The sequence below is a fragment of the Pan troglodytes genome, chromosome 7 (genome assembly GCF_028858775.2).
Source record: "Pan troglodytes isolate AG18354 chromosome 7, NHGRI_mPanTro3-v2.0_pri, whole genome shotgun sequence".
In the NCBI taxonomy this organism is placed as follows: Eukaryota; Metazoa; Chordata; class Mammalia; order Primates; family Hominidae; genus Pan; species Pan troglodytes.
This window is the reverse complement of record NC_072405.2, coordinates 89450885-89474091: the sequence shown is the minus strand read 5'-3', so window position 1 is coordinate 89474091 and position 23207 is coordinate 89450885. Positions and strand designations below refer to the sequence as shown.

The 23207-nt window shown below is 38.1% G+C and overlaps 1 protein-coding gene and 1 long non-coding RNA gene across 7 annotated transcripts in view; both read left to right on the top strand.

Moving 5' to 3' along the window:
- Window positions 1–23207, top strand: part of ZNF704 (zinc finger protein 704) — a 245821-nt gene that overhangs the window by 45034 nt on the left and 177580 nt on the right. For all 6 annotated transcript variants that reach the window (XM_063817210.1, XM_054657390.2, XM_054657388.2 and 3 more), the window contains exon 2: window positions 8806–9047. In XM_063817210.1, the coding sequence (XP_063673280.1) occupies window positions 8827–9047 (221 nt within the window). In that variant the 5' untranslated portion in view covers window positions 8806–8826. The remainder of the gene's footprint in view (window positions 1–8805; window positions 9048–23207) is intronic.
- LOC134810882 (uncharacterized) overlaps window positions 9054–23207 on the top strand; it is a 65482-nt gene continuing 51328 nt past the window's right edge. The window contains exon 1 of the long non-coding RNA XR_010159619.1: window positions 9054–16309. This is a non-coding gene — a long non-coding RNA (uncharacterized LOC134810882). The remainder of the gene's footprint in view (window positions 16310–23207) is intronic.

The window sequence follows — 23207 nt, the reverse complement described above, 5'->3', positions numbered from 1 at the left end:
TCTCATATGAATGGAATTATATTTTCCTTTTGCTTCTTTCTTCTGTTAAGCTAATGTAGGTTCCAGTCAGTGCTCATTTGCAATAGCTGGATGAGCCTTGTCACCTTCTACTGCTGCTGCCAGTCCTTGCTCATCCCTTCCTTTCCATTCTGCCTCAGTGTACAAACATACTCTTTTACCTCCTGTCTTAAAATTCTCTCTCGTCCATCATCCCCTCCAGCCACCACCCTATTTCTCTGGGCCATTTCCGAGCCCAGCTTCTTAAGACTTGACGTTATATATGCTTTCTACTCTCTCCTCTCCTGTGAGCTCTCATTTTTTGTTTTTTTTGTGTGTCTTAAATATAATAATTGATATGAATAAAAGGACATTAAAAAGAACATGTGATACATATATACATGCTTTAAAGCATAGTGATATAATGAGTATCTACATCTGCCATCTGCCCCTTCCGCTAGCATTACAAATGGTGGAACCCATGATTCATAGTGTCCAAAATATTTTACTTATCTTTACAGTTATTTTGGTCCTTTTTGATCATTTTAATTCTACTTTTAAATAAGAAGTCTGGGCTAAATTTTCTTTAAAATCCGTTACATTGCAAAATTTCTCTGATTACTATTGAGAGATTAATTAGTAAAAAATTAATCAATTTTTTTACTTAGAAAGTATTATAGAAGATTTATAGCTTGCTTTGTTGTATATTACTATATTTTATTATGAAGCCTTGGCTAAGAGCATGCACGACATACAGTTATAACAGTATTTCTATAGGAAATGTATTCTATTTGCATTAATTTGCTTCAGGTTTTTTTTTTCCTAAATTTTTGAAGCTAAAAGCTAGACTTCCTGTAATGTTGTTTCCTTCCTTTAAACTTTGGATAGAATTCATTTAATCAATCCATTTGGCCCCAAGGGTGGCATGGATATCAATTTTTGTTTCAACTTAATACTGTGAAGACTTAAATATTTAATTAACGTAATACTTGACACTTAGAAGCAATTTATAATCATCAAAACTTGGCCTTTGTTTTCTTTTTTTATCCCTGTTGTTTAGAGTTTTCTTGTTGTAACATAGGTTAGGAATGGACTGGTGGAGAAGTGAAAAACTCTCCCCTCTCCCCCCACCTCCAGGCAGAGAGAGTTACGCAGTGCATTGACTAGTGATGGATGTTTAACCTACTTGTCCTTACATCTGTTGATTTTCTAAACACATTTTTATCATTTATTTCATTTGTGGAAGTCTGAAATATTTTATGTCTTTCTATTGCATATTGATGTCATTAAAACAGTGAACACTTAAAAACAGACACTAGATTTTCTTTTATCTTTATTTGATTTCATTAATACAGTCTAAGAAATATTGTGAGTTTTTAATGAGTTACAAGTAAACCAAAGTGGGTGACAATCTTCCTGTGGAGCTGGGTATATGTCTGACAGGAAAACCATGGGAAGAGAATCTTCTTTTCTTCCTGGTAGGAGAGGCCAAGATGAGAATGGAGCTCTGTGTAGTGCTGTATGTGTCATAGGAAAGATCCATGCCAGCCAAGTGGATTCCAAGGCCCAAGTCATCCCTGGACTCTGGAAAGTCTCATGTTGGGGCAGATGCCGTGACTTCAGCATGCATGTATTTCAGTTTTCCTTTAGTCTGAGAATTTCTAGTCATTAATACCTTACTTTACCAGTCTCTGCTATTATCAAACACACATATTCTCCTTGTATTCTGAAAATGATTTATGCTTATGGCCTTAGATTCTATAAATCTAAATCTATTTGATTAAAGCCTTTGTGCTTTTTCTCCTACCGAAAATTAAAAAGAAACAAGCATGTATTCTATTTAAATGGGAGAGTGAAGATTTACTGACTTCACAGATGACCCCACTGGAGGAAATGGATTGTATCACAGGCCCATGAAATGTCTCATGATTGTGCATATTTTGAAATACACCCCACTGATTAGTGAGGCTCCAGATTACCAGATAGACTCATCTTTGTACAATAGGACTTTAACTGGTTTTCTCCAGTCCTCATTTACAGTACCAATTACCTTACAGAAACCTTTCTTTAGCTTCAGTCTCCTTTTTCAGTTTCACAAAGTCTGAAGTAACAAGATTCAGTTCATTAAGATTTAATTTTATATTTGTCTCCCACCATAATCATCATTACATTTTGTTACAAGTGATAGGAAAAATTATTCTGACTTTTTTATCATAGGGCCTTAGAAGGGATTTTGTTAAAATCTTAACTGCTGAGTAGATTGTAAAAATTTTCTCCCATTCTGTAGGTTGCCTGTTCACTCTGATGGTAGTTTCTTTTGCTCTGCAGAAGCTCTTTAGTTTAATTAGATCCCATTTGTCAATTATAGCTTTTGTTGCCAAAATTTTCTTGCTTTTGGTGTTTTAGTCATGAAGTCCTTGCCCATGCCTATGTCCTGAATCGTATTGCCTAGGTTTTCTTCTAGGGTTTTTATGGTTTTAGGTCTAACATTTAAGTCTTTAATCCATCTTGAAATAATTTTTGTATTAGGTGTAAGGAAGGGATCCAGTTTCAGCTTTCTACATATGGCTAGCCAGTTTTCCCAGCACCATTTACTAAATAGGGAATCCTTTCCCCATTTCTTGCTTTTGTCAGTTTTGTCAAAGATCAGATGGTTGTAGATGTGTGGTATTATTTCTGAGGGCTCTGTTCTGTTCCATTGGTCTATATCTCTGTTTTGGTACCAGCACCATGCTGTTTTGGTTACTGTAGCCTTGTAGTATAGTTTGAAGTCAGGTGGCGTTATGCCTCCAGCCTTGTTCTTTTGGCTTAGGATTGACTTGGCAATGCGGGCTCTTTTTTGGTTCCATATGAACTTTAAAGTAGTTTTTTTCCAATTCTGTGAAGAAAGTCTTGGTAGCTTGATAGGGATGGCCTTGAATCTATAAATTACCTTGGGCAGTATGGCCATTTTCATGATATTGATTCTTCCTATCCGTGAGCATGGAATGTTCTTCCATTTGTTTGTGTCCTCTTTTATTTTGTTGAGCAGTGGTTTGTAATTCTCCTTGAAGAGGTCCTTCACATCCCTTGTAAGTTGGATTCCTAGATATTTTATTCTCTTTGAAGTAGTTGTGAATGGGAATTCACTCATGATTTGGCTGTTTGTCTGTTATTGGTGTATAGGAATGCTTGTGATTTTTGCACATTGATTTTGTATCCTGAGACTTTCCTGAAGTTGCTTATCAGCTTAAGGAGATTTTGGGCTGAGATGATGGGGTTTTCTAAATGTACAATGATGTCATCTGCAAACAGGGACAGTTTGGCTTCCTCTTTTCCTAATTGAATGCCCTTTATTTCTTTCTTCTGCCTGATTGCCCTGGCCAGAACTTCCAACACTGTGTTGAATAGGAGTGGAGAGAGAGGGCATCCATGTCTTGTGCCAGTTTGCAAAGGGAATGCTTCCAGTTTTTGCCCACTCAGTATGATATTGGCTGTGGGTTTGTCATAAATAGCTCTTATTATTTTGAGATATGTCCCATCAATACCTAATTTATTGAGAGTTTTTAGCATGAAGGGTTGTTGAATTTTGTCAAAGGCCTTTTCTGCATCTATTGAGATAATCATGTGGTTTTTTTATTTGGTTCTGTTTATATGATGGATTACATTTATTGATTTGTGTATGTTGAACCAGGCTTGCATCCCAGGGATGAAGCCAACTTGATTGTGGTGGATAAGCTTTGTGATATGCTGCTGGATTCGGTTTGCCAGTATTTTACTGAGGATTTTTGCATCGATGTTCATCAGGGATATCGGTCTAAAATTCTCCTTTTTTGTTGTGTCTCTGCCAGGCTTTGGTATCAGGATGATGCTGGCCTCATAAAATGAGTTAGGGAGGATTCCCTCTTTTTCTATTGATTGGAATAGTTTCAGAAGGAATGGTACCAGCTCCTCTTTGTACCTCTGGTAGAATTCGGCTGTGAATCCGTCTGTTCCTGGACTTTTTTTGGTTTGTAGGCTATTATTGCCTCAATTTCAGAGCCTGTTATTTGTCTATTCAGGGATTCAACTTCTTCCTGGTTTAGTCTTGGGAGGGTATATGTGTCCAGTTATTTATCCATTTCTTCTAGATTTTCTAGTTTATTTGCGTAGAGGTGTTCATAGTATTCTCTGATGGTAGTTTGTATTTCTGTGGGATCGGTGGTGATATCTCCTTTACGATTTTTTATTGTGTCTATTTGATTCTTCTCTCTTTTCTTCTTTGTTAGTCTTGCTATTGGTCTATCAATTTTGTTGATCTTTTCAAAAAACCAGCTCCTGGATTCATTGATTTTTTTGAAGGGTTTTTTGTGTCTCTATTTCTTTCAGTTCTGCTCTTAGTTATTTCTTGCCTTCTGCTAGCTTTTGGATGTGTTTGCTCTTGCTTCTCTAGTTCTTTTAATTGTGATGTTAGGGTGTCAATTTTAGATCTTTCCTTCTTTCTCTTGTCAGCATTTAGTGCAATAAATTTCCCTCCAGACACTGCTTTAAATGTGTCCCAGAGGTTCTTGTATGTGGTGTCTTTGTTCTCATTGATTTCAAAGAACATCTTTATTTCTCCCTTCATTTCGTGATGTACCCAGTAGTCATTCAGGAGCAGGGTGTTCAGTTTCCATGTAGTTGAGTGGTTTTGAGTGAGTTTCTTAATCCTGAGTTCTAGTTTGATTGCACTGTGGTCTGAGAGACAGTTTGTTATAATTTCTGTTCTTTTACATTTGCTGAGGAGTGCTTTACTTCCAACTATGTGGTCAATTTCGGAATAAGTGCAGTGTGGTGCTGAGAAGAATGTATATTCTGTTGATTTGGGGTGGAGAGTTCTGTAGATGTCTATTAGGTCTGCTTGGTGCAGAGCTGAGTTCAATTCCTGAATATCCTTGTTAACTTTCTGTCTTGTTGATCTGTCTAACGTTGACAGTGGGGTGTTAAAGTCTCCCATTATTATTGTGTGGGAGTCTAAGTCTCTTTGTAAGTCTCTAAGGACTTGCTTTATGAATCTGGGTGCTCCTGTATTGGGTATATAAATATTTAGGATAGTTAGCTCTTCTTGTTGAATTGATCCCTTTACCATTATGTAATGGCCTTCTTTGTCTCTTTTGTTCTTTGTTGGTTTAAAGTCTGTTTTATCAGAGACTAGGATTGCAACCCCTGCTTTTTTTTTGTTTTCCATTTGCTTGGTAGATCTTCCTCCATCCCTTTATTTTGAGCCTATGTGTGTCTCTGCACGTGAGATGGGTCTCCTGAATACAGCACACTGATGAGTCTTGACTCTTTATCCAATTTGCCAGTCTGTGTCTTTTAATTGGGGCATTTAACCCATTTACATTAAAGGTTAATATTGTTATGTGTGAATTTGATCCTGTCATTATGATGTTAGCTGGTTATTTTGCTCATTAGTTGATGCGGTTTCTTCCTAGCCTCGATGGTCTTTACAATTTGGCATGTTTTTGCAGTGGCTGATACCAGTTGTTCCTTTCCATGTTTAGTGCTTCCTTCAGGAGCTCTTTTAGGGCAGGCCTGGTGGTGACAAAATCTCTCAGCATTTGTTTGTTTGTAAAGGATTTTATTTCCCCTTCACTTATGAAGCTTAGTTTGGCTGAATATGAAATTCTGGGTTGAAAATTCTTTTCTTTAACAATGTTGAATATTGGCTCCCACTCTCTTCTGGCTTTTAGAGTTTCTTCCGAGAGATACACTGTTAGTCTGATGGGCTTCCCTTTGTGGGTAAGCCGACCTTTCTCTCTGGCTGCCCTTAACATTTTTTCCTTCATTTCAGCTTTGGTGAATCTGACAATTATGTGTCTTGGAGTTGCTCTTCTCAAGGAGTATCTTTGTGGCATTCTCTGTATTTCCTGAATTTGAATGTTGGCCTGCCTTGCTAGGTTGGGGAAGTTCTGGATAATACCCTGCAGTGTGTTTTCCAACTTGGTTCCATTCTCCCCGTCACTTTCGGGTACACCAGTCAGACATAGATTTGGTCTTTTCACATAGTCCCATATTTCTTGGAGGCTTTGTTTGTTTCTTTTTACTCTTTTTTCTCTAAACTTCTCTTCTCACTTCATTTCATTCATTTGAGCTTCAATCACTGATACCCTTTTTTCCACTTGATCAAATCGGCTACTGAAGCTTGTGCATGCGTCACGTAGTTCTCGTGCCATGGTTTTCAGCTCCATCAGGTCATTTAAGGTCTTCTTTACACTGTTTATTCTAGTTAGCCATTCGTCTAATCTTTTTTCAAGGTTTTTAGCTTCTTTGCGATGGGTTCGAACATCCTCCTTTAGCTCGGAGAAGTTTATTATTACCAATCATCTGAAGCCTTCTCTCAACTCGTTAAAGTCATTCTCCATCCAGCTTTGCTCTGCTGCTGGCGAGGAGGTGCATTTCTTTGGAGGAGAAGAGGTGCTCTGATTTTTAGAATTTTCAGCTTTTCTGCTCTGGTTTCTCCCCACCTTTGTGGTTTTTATCTACCTTTGGTCTTTGATGATGGTGACGTACAGATGGGGTTTTGGTGTGGATGTCCTTTCTGTTTGTTAGTTTTCCTTCTAACAGTCAGGACTCTCAGCTGCAGGTCTGTTGGAGTTTGCTGGAGGTCCACTTCAGACCCTGTTTGCCTGGGTATCACCAGCGGAGGCTGTAGAACAGCAAATATTACAGAATGGCAAATGTTGCTGCCTGATCCTTCCTCTGGAAGCTTCGTCTCAGAGGGGCACCCAGCTGTATGAGGTTTCAGTCACCCCCTACTGGGAGGTGCCTCCCAGTTAGGCTACTCAGTGGTCAGGGACCCACTTAAGGAGGCAGACTGTACGTTTGCAGATCTCACACTCCGTGCTGGGAGAACCACTACTCTCTTCAAAGCTGTCAGACAGGGACGTGTAAGTCTGCAGAAGTTGCTGCTGCCTTTTGTTCAGCTGTGCCCTACCCCCAGAGGTGGAGTCTACAGAGGCAGGCAGGCTTCCTTGAGCTGCAGTGGGCTCCACCAGGTTCGAGCTTCCCAGCCGTTGTGCTTACCTACTCAAGCCTCAGCAATGGCTGATGCCCCTCCCCCAGCCTTGCTGCCGCCTTGCAGTTTGATCTCAGACTGCTATCCTTGCAGTGAGCAAGACTTCGTGGGTGTGGGACCCTCCGAGCCAGGCGCGGGATATAGTCTCCTGGTGTGCTGTTTGCTAAGGCCATTGGAAAAGCGCAGCGTTAGGGTGAGAGTGTCCTGATTTTCCAGGTACCATCTGTAACGGCTTCCCTTGGCTAGGAAAGGGAATTCCCTGACCCTTTGCACTTCCTGGATGAGGCGATGCCCCACCCTGCTCTGTGGGCTGCACTCACTGTGTGACAAGCCCCATTGAGATGAACCTGGTACCTCAGTTGGTAATGCAGAAATCCCCTGTCTTCTGCATCACTCAGGCTGGGAGCTGTAGACTGGAGCTGTTCCTATTTGGCCATTTTGGAACTTCCTTCCTGACAAAGGGCTAATATCCAGAATCTACAAAGATCTTAAACAAATTTACAAGAAAACATCAAACAACCCCATCAAAAAGTAGGCAAAGGATATGAACAGACACTTCTCAAAAGAAGACATTTGTGCAGCCAACAGACACATGAAAAAATGCTCATCATCACTGGCCATCAGAGAAATGCAAATCGAAACCACAATGAGATACCATCTCACACCAGTTAGAATGGCAATCATTAAAAAGTCAGGAAACAATAGGTGCTGGAGAGGATGTGGAGAAATAGGAACACTTTTACACTGTTGGTGGGACTGTAAACTAGTTCAACCATTGTGGAAGTCAGTGTGGCGATTCCTCAGGGATCTAGAACTAGAAATACCATATGACCCAGCCATCCCATTCCTGGGTATATACCCAAAGGATTATAAATCATGCTGCTATAAAGACACATGCACACATATGTTTATTTTGGCATGATTCACAATAGCAAAGAGTTGGAACCAACCCAAATGTCCCATCAATGATAGACTGGATTAAGAAACTGTGGCACATATACACCATGGAATACTATGCAGCCATAAAAAGGATGAGTTCATCACATGTTCTCACTCATAGGTGCGAATTGAACAATGAGAACACTTGGACACAGGGTGGGGAACATCATACACCGGGGCCTGTCATGGGTTGGGGGGAGGGGGAAGGGATAGCATTAGGAGATATACCTAATGTAAATGATGAGTTAACAGGTGCAGCACACCAACATGGCACATGTATACATATGTAACAAACCTGCACGTTGTGCACATTTACCCTAGAACTTAAAGTATAATTAAAAAATTAAAATAAATTAATAAAAAAATCTTAACTGTTGGGGATGAAGGATAAGAAATAATTCTTCATGAACTACAGAGTGTGGTTAAGACCAGTATTATTAGCCAAAAAGAAAGTTTGATTTTATACATTAGCTCTCTTCTATTAAACATGATAATCAGACTGAAATATTGAAGAGTTTACTTGAATTTTCTTAGTTGTGGGGGATAAAACAATGATGTTTTACATTTTAAAAAATTAGAGGTATTACACTTTTCAAATCTTTGTTTTTGTATACCTGGGAGGCATTTTTTTGTGTGTTTGTGGTGTTTCTTATTTGCATTATTACAGATGCATTGATTGTATATTATTTTGTGAAGTTATTTTATTTCTATGTTGCATTTTTCCCATTAAAATTATACAATCTTTCAGATGAACAGGGAGGACAGTGTCTGTAATCTCTCCTCACCGCCATCTGCAGTAGTCGTACAAAGGTGATGTTTTATGTGAGTAAGAATTTCTGTGTTTCATTTCACAGGTGGGGAGCAATAAGCGGGAAATGACCTTCATATTTCAGTCAGAGGACTTAAAACGTGACTGTGGTAAAAAAATGTCTCATCAACACGTGTTTTCCTTGGCCATGGAGGAAGATGTGAAAACAGCAGACACCAAAAAAGCCAGCCGGATCCTTGACCATGAAAAAGAAAACACTCGCTCCATCTGTCTCCTTGAGCAAAAAAGAAAAGTTGTTTCCTCCAACATTGATGTTCCTCCAGCAAGGTAAGGGAACATTAAATCTCACATGTGTCTGCCCCAGGAAGTTGGTGGAGAGCATGCATAATCTCTGCCAGTGTACAGACTGTCTTCAGTATATAGACATATGAAAGGTTTTCTGCCAAGAAATTTTTTCTATTGCTTGTGTGAAATAGAGCAGGTGGCCTTACTCTTCATAACTGACTTTGAGGCTGCTGTAGTTGGAACTATTGTAGCTCTAGAAAAGAAATGTTTTATTCAATTTTAATAAATGAATAATAAAGAGCAAAGGAATAAATGCAAAAAAATAGGATGAAACATCATATAGAGGACTGAGCATACATTAAGTAGGACTGTAGCCACTTCAAAGCAAGTGTACACAGATCTTTGGTCAGAGGTTGGTAAACTATGGCTGCAGGCCAAATTCAGCCCCTGATCTGTTTTTCTGTGGCCTGTAACATAAGAATGGTTTTACTTTTTTTTTTTTTTCCAAATAGAGATAGGGTCTGGTTCTGTCGCTCAAGCTGGAGTGCAGTGACGCAAAGGTAGCTCACTGCGGCCTTGAACTTCTGGGCACAAGCAGTCCTCTGCCTCAGGCTCTAGAGTAGCTGGCTGGGACTACAGGCATATGCAGCCATGCCCAGCTAATTATTTTTATTTTTTGTAGAGATGGTGTCTCACTGTGTTACCCAGGCAGGTCTCAAACTCCTGAGCTCAAGTGATTCTCCCACCTTCAGCCTCCCAAAGTCCTGAGATTACAGGCATGAGTTACTGTGCCTGGCCTGCCTTTTTAACGGCTTAAAAGAAATGAAGAATAGGCGACACAGAGCACAGGTGGTCTGTAAAGTCTAAAATATGTAAAAGAAAAAAAAAGAAAAAAGTTGGTGATGCCTGGTTTATATTTTGATAATCTTTGTATGATAGATCTACTTTAAAACTCAACCAAGAGGGTTTATCTGAAATATCAAAAAGCCTTTGTCTTTCTAAAAACATGTAAAAAAAAAGGCCTTTGTCACATTATAATTTTATTTAAACCACACCCAATAGCACTGAACCAAAGGACAATATTCTGGCAGAATGACAGTGGCAGTGGTGGCGCATACATATTAGACCTTTTACTTTCTTGCATATCATTTGTCTCACCTAGAAAACAAGCTCCACGTCGGCAAGGATTTTAGATTACTCTGTTCATGCTTTATCCCTAGCCTTGAAACAGTGCTTAATTATGTTCTGGGGACTCATGAATATTTGTCAGATGAAAAAAAGAAAGAAAATGCTGTAGCATGAGAGATTGCTTATTTGTAATATGGGTGCCACATTTTGTTGCCAAAAATCATTTATAATGGAACTTAGAGCTTATAGCAATTGTTTGAGAAGTCCTGCATTTGTCCAAGTGGTTTCTAACAGTTAACCAGGAAAACAGTACCTTTGGAAGAGGAATAAATGTGCCTTTCCTGCCTGTTCACGTTTTGTAATTAACGTTTCATTTCTTTCTATATTAAATCAAAAGTATCTTCTCTAGAAAATTATTATTTTCTCCCATTGCCAGATTTGTCAGACTTTCTAAAATTATAGGCCTCTTAGTTTTCTTTAACCTTTAATTGAAAATTTTCACATATTCATTACTTCTGTTTAACTACTTGGAATTATTTGCTTTTCTAATGTTTTTCGTATAAATACATGTTAAGTTATTTAGGATTATTTCCTTCTACTGTGGCATGGTTGTGAAACATTTTATCATACCCTGACCCTCATAGGCATCTCAATTTGTATTTGTTGTTTGGTTGTCTCATAGGAAACTGACATGTTAACAATTTGAAATGTGAAGAACTGTGCTTTTTTTTTTTCCCTAAGTCTGTAGGGCAAAAGTTAGACTTCTAGTGTCAGTTTAATACCAACTTGCAATTCTATAGGACTTATTCTACATAAAATTTCCATTAGACCATTGTATATGTTAAAAGACCTGAAATTAATCATTTTAAATTGCCATAGGTTGTTTTAAGTATACCTTTATTCTTTAATTCCACCTCACTTGGAGCACTTGCTGGGGAAAATAATGAAAAGAGGAAGAAGAAAGATGTTTTCTGCCTTTTCTGACTCTGGTATGTAGGATATTTTCCACCTTTTATGGTTCACTGAATGTACTTAAAAGTACATGATCCCACGCCAGTGTTATTGTGAGGTTCTTAAACAGTGTGGGAAAGTTAATTAGGTTTTAAATCCATTAATGCACAGCAAAAATCCCCCAATGACAAGGTATAATTTAGATGTATTAATCTATTATGGGAAATACTACTTAAGGCTTCATTGTTTGGGGTGTCTACTAATATACTTGTTTTCATTGCTATAGTAGGAATTTAATCATCATAAATACAGTGTGCCAGCAGTTGGTGAGATAAGTTGCTTTTAAAAAAAATGATGATGAGGGAATCAAGCATTGTGGATTATAATGATCAAACTCTCAAACTCTATTTCCATTTACTGTTACCAAGTTTAATAAGTGTCGGACTTCCCACTGTCACCTAAGTATATCAATATTTTGTTTTAAAGAAACTTCTTTACCTGATACAGTAGGAAGATGTAGGATTTTCCTTTTGTTTACTAAGAAGAAATATATCTGTTGACAGGTATAAATAATGAACTTTGAGTAAATCTACAGTATAGTGAAATTTATCAATACAAGGAAATCTATATACAATTGGCCCTGTGTATCCATGGGTTCTGCACCTGTGGGTTCAACCAACCACTGATTGAAAATATCTGGAAAAAAATTGTCTATACCAAACATGTACAGATATATTTTCTTGTCTTTATTTCCTAAACAATACAGTATAACAACTATTTACATAGTGTTTACATTGTATTAGGTATTATAAGTAATCCAGAGCTGCTTTAAAGTATACCAGAGGATGTGCTAGGTTATATTTAAATACTATGGCATTTTATATAAGAGACTCCAGCATCTGCTGATTTTGTGTCTATAGGGAGTCCTGGAACCAACACCCATGGGTACTGAGGAATATCTGTATCCATATCTTATAAAATATATAATAAATGTTTAAAAATATATATATGATATTTTGGCCAAAAAGCAGGATAATCATTTTAGGCCCATAGAATGCAGAGTTCTTCAATCATTTAAAATCAGTTCCCTGTAACGTTTCTCACTTTATCTTTTGCTTATTCTCATTAAAGCTAAGATTTTTGTTGAACTTTACTTTCTCTGGTTTGTAAAATGAAACTCAAAGTTTATTTTCTGAGGTTTATATAATAAAAGCAATACATGTATTTCAATCGCTTATTTCATGTAACTAGAGAGATCTGGGAACCCCTTCCCACCTTACTCTCTACCTCACTGTAGTTTCAGATCTCCTGCCTCCATTCAACAGGTTTTTCTTGAGTACCTGCTACAAACCCAGTACTCAGTAAAAATAATGAGTGAGGTGCCAGCCTTCCTGGAGGTTACGGTGGAATGAGAGGGACACACACATATGTAGCTAATTTTAAATAACAGTTCCTGATTTGCTCCCTTCCCATTAGGACTGGGGGTAAATTTGTAATTAAAGGAAAATCTTTTAGTTTTCAGGAAGTTATTAATTTGATACATCTATTTAAAAGCCCAATTTTTTTTTATTGATATCTTTTTCAAGATAGGGACGATTGAAATAGAGAAGGAAGAGCTCAGTATCAATACAAACTCCCTGTTTGTTTACCCAATATTTGAGAACCAATTTTAAAGTTGCTAGTTTCAGAAAAATATAAATTTAAGTAAGTTATTAATCCAGATGTGTTAGGCTGGGTCATTGGAGAAGCAAATGCCAAGACAGGATTAAACATGCAAACGTTTTAGTAAGAGAAACACCTGAGAGAGAAATGGGACAGGAGGGGCAAGGCCAGGAGGGAGACGCATGTCAGTTTAGGGTGCTAGTCTGAGCGCAGTGATGGAGAGAGGGCAGGAAAGTTGGAGGGAAGTGTCCCAGGTAGCTGGGCAAGGCCCTCAGGAGTCCTGCATTGGTAACCCTGCTGTACTCCATCATTTGCTGGGAGCAGCATGTGGGAGCTGTGGCCTTGGCGCAAATGCAGCAGATGGTTTCAGCAGCCAGCAGCTGGGCCCTTCCTTGGTCAGTTAGCTCCCTGTTATTGGAGATCTGTAAGGTGCGTACTCATGGCTGCCTTCCTCCCACCCCACAATATTGTACTTTATATATTAAAAGTGCCCTAGGCTGTGCGGGCTTGAGACAGGGGCCAGTCTCCCTGCACTTTGAGTTACCAGTGCAGACTACCTGGAATCTTCATTGTTTAAGAGGGCCCTAAGCTTCCTGTGAAAAAATGGCAACTGATTGTTTGGCCCTAGGATCCTAAAATTAATTCTTTAATTAATTAATTGAGTCATGAGAGGAAAGAATACAAACTACCCCTCTTCTGAGTTTCCTGGGGTTGGTAGGAACAATCTTTACTGTAGGAGAGTCTGCTTACCCCTGGGATATTGCTTGATTGATTTCAAGGGAAAAGCACTGCTTTCTTTTTTGAGCGTGATTTGGAGTAAGTGCATTATAGAGTTGGGTACCCAAAGTATTCTTCAAATTATTCAACTTTCCTCAGGAGAGATAACTACACAGAAAGAGAGGGCAAGAGTATGTGAGAGCACATGAGCAAGCACTGTTTCTCTTTAGAATTAAAGATTTATCATTAACAGAAAGAAAATTTATTCCTAGCTTTTAGGATCATTGGAGAGCAGTAATTGGGTTGGGGGTAACAAGTACTAAAAGTGTCGATGCTAATTGTTGGGATAGCAATCACTCAAGGGCTGATCTCTCTCTGAGAGAGATGAAAATACTAGTTTCATTGATCGCTATGGAGAGTTGAGGAAAATAGGCTTCAAGAGTTTAAGGACAGGAAAAGAGAGCATGTTTGAAAGGTTCATCCATGTGATAGCATGTGTCAGTACTTCATTCATTTGCCAAAATATTTTATTTCATAGACATACCACATTTTGTTTATCCACTCATCAGTTAATAGACATTCGAGTTCGGAAAAGAAGGCTGGCCAGATGATGTTGAGCTATACTGATTGTGTGAAGGATGTTTAAATTCCATTTTTATGTCACTGAGAAGGATTTTGTGGAGGAGAATATGATTTCATTCATCTCAATGGAAGATCACTTTAGCTGTTATGTGTAGAATGGATCAGAGGAGGACAAGAATCGACAAAGGAAGACCAATCAGGAAGCCACCACATTAGTACAGGAAAGAAATTATGGTAGTTTAGACAAGAGTGACAGTTGAGATGAAGAGAAGTGTATAGATCAGACCTTGAGGTAGAAGTGAGGCTTCTTGGTTGTAAGAACAGACAGTGACTCTGGCTGATTTAACAAAGAGTGAAATTTTTTGAAAGACCATCAAGGTAGCTCACAGAGTTGCTGGGAAGGCTGGGGAACCAGGTAAGAAAATGGACAGGAGGGTGAACAGCTAGAAACATAGTTATGTTCATTCACTCTACAGAACCAGTGCTTGCAACTGGGCTTTTTGGCTTCTAAAGTGAGAGACATCTGTGCTAGGAAGTTCTCCAGACACAGAAGCAAATTCAGCCATGAGGCTTCCAAAAAATTGACAAATGTCTGTTATCATTAGATTTCTTAACTTCCATTTTGCAAATGAGTAAACAGATTCAGAAAGTTAAGTGACTCACCCAGAAACACATATTTCACCAATGACAGACCTAAGACTGGGATAGGTTTCTGATCTCAAGTGAATTTTTGTTCCTTATCATCACCATTTGTGTTTATTGGAGACCATTAACTTATTGTCATTTACAAATGTAATGCTCAAAATATATTGATAAGTCAATTATTACTTATTGTCCAGCCTCTAAAATAATTCAACAGTTAAGCATTGTTAGATAACCTAGATCATTAGAGCCTGACATTTGTTATTCTGTTTTTGCCAGACATCGTGGTTTTGAAGGTACTGATGCTTAAATTTGTTGGATTTCACCCAAACAGCAATTACAATTTGATTATGCAAAGTAGTAACTGTCTTCTAATTATAACTCTAAAGCTAGAGAAATGTATTAGCAAACCAGTTATAACAAAGAAAAAAGGAAAATTTGGCCAAAAGTATTCTTAGACCTAACAGCAGTTTATTAGAATACTACAGATTGTTAGTTTGTGGTTGGAAGAAAACAAACCATATGGTACTATTTGTTTTTCAGGGTTTTAAAATACAGTGATGTCATATTTATCACTTGCTGAATAAAATGAAATCATCTTCTCCTTATAGCGTGCCATTCTGGGAATTACATAGTTTAAAAGAACTTCAGAAACACATTGACCTTTGAGTTCAAAGTTAGGAAATGATCTGAGCTACAAGCAAAATCCTATAAATACGATGGGAAACTGTGAACTAATTTGGCTCCCATTTTCAATGGTAGTGTCTACATTTTCTCCTTTCTTTTATGTACTTTAGACAGTTTATCGGAAAGTCACCTATGTCAAATTTGTAATTAAGTGAGATAAGACAAAAATGGTATCTTTTATTTTTGAATCTCTAGAAGCCTAGCAGTTCCTGGAACAAATGTTTAATGTTTAAATGTGTTAAAAACTTTTCAGGTCACAAACTCTGTAACCAGTACGAGACTACTGAAAAAAAGAAAAAAGGTCACTTTACCATTTAAAAATATTTCTTTTTAAAAAATAGAGCATTGAAATTTTAGAACATTTCTTTTTAAAAAATAGATTTTGAGGGGACTATAAATGTACTCACTCATGTTAGAGAAATACTGGTACTGTATAATTGGTGGACTCCCCTTAAGAACTGAAGCAATACCCATAAAGTAGCTATAAAGAGCATCTTTTCCAAGAAACTTTTATCCATTTATCTCTTCCCATCATTTCAGTAATTCAGGGCAGCAAATAACTGTTGTCTCTGGTTTCTTGCTACAGTCTATTTGCTACACATTTGCCAAAATGTTCTTTCTAAAACTCAGGTATAGTCATGGAGATGGGGGATGCAGACAGGGAAATGGTAGGAACCAGTATAATTGACATTATGACTTAATGCAGCACATTGTGCCGTCAGTACACATTCAAGCCCCATCTTGCTGAGGATTTAGATTCTCACATCAACACACAAATCAAATACAGACAAAATTGTTCTTTTTAATGTCCTCCGTTACCTGTAAGAACAGAACTCAGTTTGAAAGACTTGGGATCTGAAACCACTTGAAAAAGAAGCAATTCTGTCTCCCTTCTTACTCTGGGGCAAAATTTCATTGAATGGAACGGTGGAATGGTAGGTTTTTGTTTGTTGTTTTTAAAAATAGCCCTCTCTTCCTGCCAAGTGCCTGTAGATGAATTTCTGTAATCTAAATGCACATATGCTGCCACTTCACTCTCCTAATGTTCTATAAAAATGGGAAAGAAGGTAGTAAGGTAAGATGAGAACTTTTTCCAGCAGTTCTCTTTCTTGTACTAACCCTAGTAACATTGATGTTATCTCAATTTTCTTTTCTTTTCTTTTTTTTTTTGAGACAGAGTCTTGCTCTATTGCCCAGGCTGGAGTGCAGTGGCACCATCTCTGCTCACTGCAAGCTCTGCCTTCTGGGTTCACGCTGTTCTCCTGCTTCAGCCTCCTGAGTAGCTGGGACTACAGGCGCCCACCACCACGCCTGGCTAATTTTTTTGTATTTTTGGTAGAGACGGGGTTTCACCGTGTTAAGACAGCATGGTCTCGATCTCCTGACCTCATGATCTGCCTGCCTCGGCCTCCCAAAGTGCTGGGATTACAGGCATGAGCCACCGCGCCCGGCCTCTCAATTTTCTTAATTATAGCTTAGGCAAGCTTGTTTTATGACACAAATTTGGTCCATGTAGTATGTGTGTGTATGTATGTGTGTGTTTTAAAGAGAATTTAGTACTCTTCTTCTTTTGGTTGATGTTAAAAATGACATTCAAAATTCATAATTTTTTGTGTACTGTAAGTTCTTTATTATAAGCACACATTAGTGCTAGATTATAATGTGTCACCTGTTTAGAATGGCATTGTGAATTTAGAATTCTGATCATAAATATGAATTTTTAAAATAATAATTTATGTCACTGCCATTAATGAAGGTTATGCTCTCTGTATCAACAAAGCTTGGGCATTTTCAAGTATCACTTCCAAAGAGTCCTTGGATAATTAGTAAATGTCCTTCTTTGTAAATCATCATTGGCAGCAAAATGGAGAAAAGTTAAAACTGAAACTTCAGGTGGACCAGTAGCACTGTCGTACGAGGTGGACCATTGGCTTTGTTGCACAGATTGGATATATGAGAACGTTCTAAAATGTTTAGGAGTACCATTATACCACTTTTGTGATGCCCGTGCCGTAGGTTGCCTCTGCAGAATTGGTTTACATTTAGATGTGATGCAGCATCTTTTTTTCCTCCCTATATCTGCTCAAAATGTAAATAATCAAGAAATAGAAATAATGAGATTCTTAAAACTCTTCATCTCCCCTTGTCATTATAGATTCTGTACTCTGCTTTTATTATAGAAAGGCAAGTAATAACCAAGATATTGGTCATTTGTTTATCTAAAAAGGATAACATTCAAGCAGCACTGTCCAATAGAAATTTAATGTGAACTGTATCTATAGTATAAAAATTTATGGTATAATAGCTACATTAAAAATAGGAAAAAGAGACAGTGATTGAGGTACATTGAGCTCCATAGAGACAGTGCCAGAGAAAATGAGAGCCAGATGGGCACTGGGTGACTCTTGCCTTGCTGAGGAAAAATAACTAAACAGGAGCAAAGGAGATCCTAAGAAGCCTAGAGGCAAAATCCTAAGACGCCAAGAGGCAAAAAGTCATTGTATGCATTCTTTGCGCAAACTTGTTGGAAGAAAAGGAAGCAGCGCCCAGATGCTCCCATCAACTTCTGAGAGTTTTCTAAGAATTTCTCAGAGACATGCACCCAGGAGACCTCTTTCGACCTTTCTTCTGTTCTGTTCTAAGTTTCACCCTAAAATCAAAGGAGAACATGCTGGCCTATCCATTGATGATGTTGCGAAGAAACTGGGAGAGATGTGGTATGACACTGCTGCAGATGACAAGCAGCCTTAAGAAAAGAAGGCTGCAAAGCTGCAGGAAAAATACCCAAAGAATATTGCTGCATTTCAAGCTAAAAGGAAAGCCTGATGCTTTCAAAAAAGGGAGTCATCAAGGCCAAAAAAAAGCAAGAAAATAAAGAGGAGGAAGATAAAGAGGAGGAGGAGGAAGATGAAGAAGACAATTATGATGGATAAATTGGTTCTATTGCAGTTTTTTTCTTGTCTATAAAGCAGCTGTCCCCAGCCTTTTTGGCACCAGGGACCAGTTTCATGGCAGACAGTTTTTCCATGGTGGGTGGGGTATGGTTTCAGGATGATTCAAGTGCATTACATTTATCATTTGATTATTATAAGGAGTGTGCAAACTAGACACCTCACATGCGCAGTTCACAATAGGGTTCACGTGCCTTTGAGAATCTAATGCCACCACTGATCTGACAGGAGGCGGAACTCAGGTGGTAATGCTTACTTGCCCACTGCAGCTCACCTTCTGCTTTGCAGCCCAGTTCCTAACAGGCCATAGACTCTTGGGTTGGGGGTGACTGAGGACCCCTGCTATAAAGCATTAACCCCCTTGTACACAATTCACTCCTTTTAAGAAAAAAATTGAAATGTAAGGCTGCGTAAGATTTGTTTTTAAACTGTACAGTGCCTTTTTTTGTATAGTTAACATACTACCACATATGTCTTTAGATAGCCCTGTCCTAGTGGTATTTTCGATAGCCACTAACTGTGCCTGGTACAGTATGGGGGTTATAAATTGGCATGGAAATTTAAAACAGGTTCTTTTTGGTGCACAGCACAAATGAGTTATATATGGGGATGGTAGTTATTTCATCTTCAGTTATCTCTGCTGCAAGTTATATGAAATAATTGTTCTGTCAACTGAATACCATTCTAGTCGCAAAAAAAAAAAGGTATAGCTCTTTTGTTGACATTCTAAATGCTTCTAAGTAAATACAATTTTTATTAAAAAATAGGAAAAAGAAACAGGCAAAAATAATTTTAATAACTCATATTATTTAACCCGATGTATCTTAAATATCATTATTTGAACATATGTCAATATAAAAAGTCATTAATGAGACACTTTTTTTTGCATGCTAAATCTTAAAAATCTGCTGTATATTTTATAGCACATCTCAGTTTGGACAAGGCACATTTCAAGTGATCTATAGCCACACATGGCTAGTGATGACTGTATTGAACAGTGCAGCTTTAGAATAAAGCATAAGTTAATTTTGCATTTCAGTCCAACATCTCATTTATCCCAAAGGCAGTGGTTGGTCTCTTGCTCTCCCTCTTTTCCTACTCTAACACACAGGAAGAAATTGCCTCACTCACACTGCTAGGGGTGGAACATAGCTTTCTATGGCAGTGTTTGTTGAGGGTTGGGGTGGCGGGGAGGAGCATCCACGGTAAGGAGGGAAGCGTTTCATCAACTGTGGGCCAGGCAGTATTTAGCTGGACTAGTTGGAACTAAATAGATTAGTTAGAAATCTGCAGCATGATTCCTGTATGTCCCCTAAAGGGAAATGACTCCCAGTTGTGCATAACTGATGTTTAGTACAATTATAATTATTGTGAAGATGTTTAAATTCCATCTAAATCAAAGGAAGGTTAAATGGGTATTACCACAGTTCTGGTCCTTTAAAAACAAAGCAGTCTTCATTTCCAGAGTTTGAGAGAGCCTCTTTAGTTGTTACCAGATAATCTGACATTCCCCATGGTAGCTACTATTAGAGCAGTTCAAACATACCAAGTAAACATACTGTAGGCTTGGACCACAGTTATCACACTGAATGCATTTGTTCATACTTTTTTAATATTGTAAAAAAAAAAGCTCATTAATACATACTGCTTATAAACTAGGAAGTGCAATAAATATGTCAAATATGTATTTTAAAGACTTCTAAGTACAAAGGATTTATTTTGTTACTCGCTTAAACTGTTATTGATTCTCCTTTTAAATGTTAACCTTTTTTCTCTCTCCTATAAATAGAGTTCTGGGTGGAGAAATGATAAGGGATAAAGCTGAGAGTTAGGCTTAACTTGGAATACTTTTAGAATTTGATTTTTATCTGTTAGGTGATGGAGAGCTGTTCAGGTGATACCGTAAGATTGGCATTTCAAAAATGTCACCTGGTACCCTGTGGGCATGAGGAGCTAGGGAGTGTATACAAGTGTTGACACTGAAAGCAGAAAGAATAATTAAGAGGCAGATGTAGAAATCCGAAAGAAGTAATTGTGAAACCTTTGGCCAGTACAAAAGCAACAGAGAAGAGGGCTGTGTTCAAGAGGCCATGGTGCGGATAAAGCTGGTAGGGAGCATAGTAAGGATGAAGGGTACTCAGGATGGTGTCACAAATGCTGGCTTGGGCAGCTGCATGGAAAAAATGGTTGGTGATGCCAATAAAAAAAATAAGAATTCAGGAGTAATACAAAAGAAAGTAGATATGAGTGGAGGGAAATCAGAAGTTTGTTCTAAGACATCTTGAATTTAAGATCCCTTTAACAAAGACCTGCATACTTTGAGCAAAAATCAAATGAACAATAAATATATTTGTAAAGAATGGTATGTAGACTTAGTCAAACCACAGTCGTGTTGTAAATAAATGTACTAGAAGTGCTTGCTATTTGATCGTATTTTGTTTTAATATATATAACTACTTCTCTACATCTTGATTTTCATACACTGGCATTTCTCAAGGCGAGCTTTGCTTGTACAGCTTAATTCCTAAATGATGAAAAGCTGTTGTTGCTCTCTCCTGCTAAGGGTTTGTTTTGGCTGGATTTGGGAAACACTCACTTCTTCAAGGAAGCTCACGAACTCTCCTTGAGTAACCCCCAAAATAGTATTCATCTCATAATAGATTTGCCTAATGTTGCTGCCCTTTTCTAAGAGTAACATCTTACAAGGTCATCTGCTATTTTTGCATCCAATTTGCTATCACATATTTTTTTAAAGTGAAGTGTGGCTTTTGTCTGCAGGATGTGAGAGTTTTGTTTTGTTTTTGAAATGAAGTCTCACTCACTTTTGTTGCCCAGGCTGGAGTGCAGTGGCACGATCTCAGCTTACTTCAACCTCCACTTCCCAGGTTCAAGCGATTCTCCTGCTTCCGCCTCCTGAGTAGCTGGGACTGCAGGTGTATGCCACCACGCCTGGCTAACTTTTGTGTTTGTAGTAGGACAGGGTTTCACCGTGTTGGCCAGGTTGGTCTAGAACTCCTGACCTCAAGTGATCTGCCCACCTTGGCCTCCCAAAGTGCTGGGATTACAGATGTCAGGCACCGCACCCAGCTGGATGCAAGGTTTTATCAAATCTTTGTAGAAACTGTATTTTTATTCTTCGGGATTGATTATTCCAGGATAACCCTAATCGTTAATGACACTTGGATGTGATTAGACTTTACCAAATTCATCAAAGGCTACTGAATAAAACAGAAAACTGTCTTGAACACTGGTGACTGTGAACTGTTTTTGGAGGAACTGTTCTTTCTAACCACAGTTGATAAATACATTATGTGGTTTTCAAAATATCACCTCAATTATTTGCACATGCATTGTAATTTTGCAAATACTAAGCAGGTAGCTAGTCTTAATGATTGTATCAAACGATCACGTTGAAAGTGCCAGACAGCTGCACCACATTTGTAAGGAGGGACCATGAGGAGCATAGCATTGTAGCCTCTGCTGGGCTTCTTAACCATAATAGAATGCATCACCTCCCATTAAAGCTATATTTAAGAATTGTGTTCTCCTTCATGTTTATTTTTCCAGACTAACAAGTTTCTCTTTTGACTCATTCCTAACAAACAGTGTAGTCATATTTTCCACATATCCACAAATAAAGTTACAACTTGAAAATTAACATTTGGAGTTGATGTTGCTACAAACCTAAAAAGAGATGCACTTTGTGATTCACCACCAATGTGTTAAGCCTCAAATCCATCTTCACATTCAATTAATAACTGTCCCTTTCTTTGTAGGCAATTTAAACAAAGTATAGTAAGATCTACAACTGAAAAAAACAATCTTTCTACCTTCAGTTGCAGATAATTTGGGGAGGAATATAATTTCAAAGAACAAGAGAGTTCTTGGAAAGTGTGTTTCCACATCGGAGGTAAAATAGTTTAGTAAATCAAACTGGTAGTTAGGAGGGAGGAATTGTGGAGTTCTGCTGCTCCTTGATCTTAAGGAAGTCTTTGGACTTATCCCATGTGTGCACAGGCCAGGAACCTCCTGTACCTCTGACACACAGGAACTAGCCTTGTAGCCAAAGAGTTTCCTTTCTCCCCACACTGTTTGTCCGAAGCTGGTGGAATAACCTGTTTCTCTTTTAGATTAGATAAGATCAGGCTGAATAGAGAAAACCAAGAATGTTTGGGATTTCACTGCCTCCTTCAAAACTAGAAAGATGCTTAACAGTCTGCTAAGGTTAAAACGAGGTAAAAGCCCATTTTGTGGTTTTAAAAATATTTAACCTATGTTTAACAAGTGTTCATTTGTGGTATTACTTATTAAATTGTTAATACTTTTATAACTGCAGTAACAGATTATAAAAAGGCAGGTCATTTCCTCTCAGTGGATCAGACAATAGTGTACTACATATACATATACAAATATGAATATAAATATACATATACATTTACATTTTTATACTTTTTTAAATGCAAACAAAAGAAATAGATTAAGCAGAGCTGACACATTCATAAGCTAAACGAGCGCATATATTGAACACTTTTTTTTTCTGTAAATATTGGTTCACTGTAAACTTTTTTTGGGGGGGGGTCAATTAGAAATGTTTATTGGGTACCCACTTAGAAGTAATAGTTGTGGTATGCTGTCCCAAGGCTTATGTTCTAAAGAATTCAGTAAGCTTTTTTTCCTCATTATTTAAAAAACACACCTTTTCACTGGGTAAGAATCTGATGAAATGGCTTCTTAGCCATTAGCATTGGCTGGGGGCTTCCTGCCTCACACAATGGCAGACTCTACTCAGCAGTGACAAGCAGCAGCCCCTGGACCCGCCTGCATGTGGCACCCAGAGGCAGGTTTATCTCCTACCCTCTGGGCAAGCAAGAGACCAGTAAGG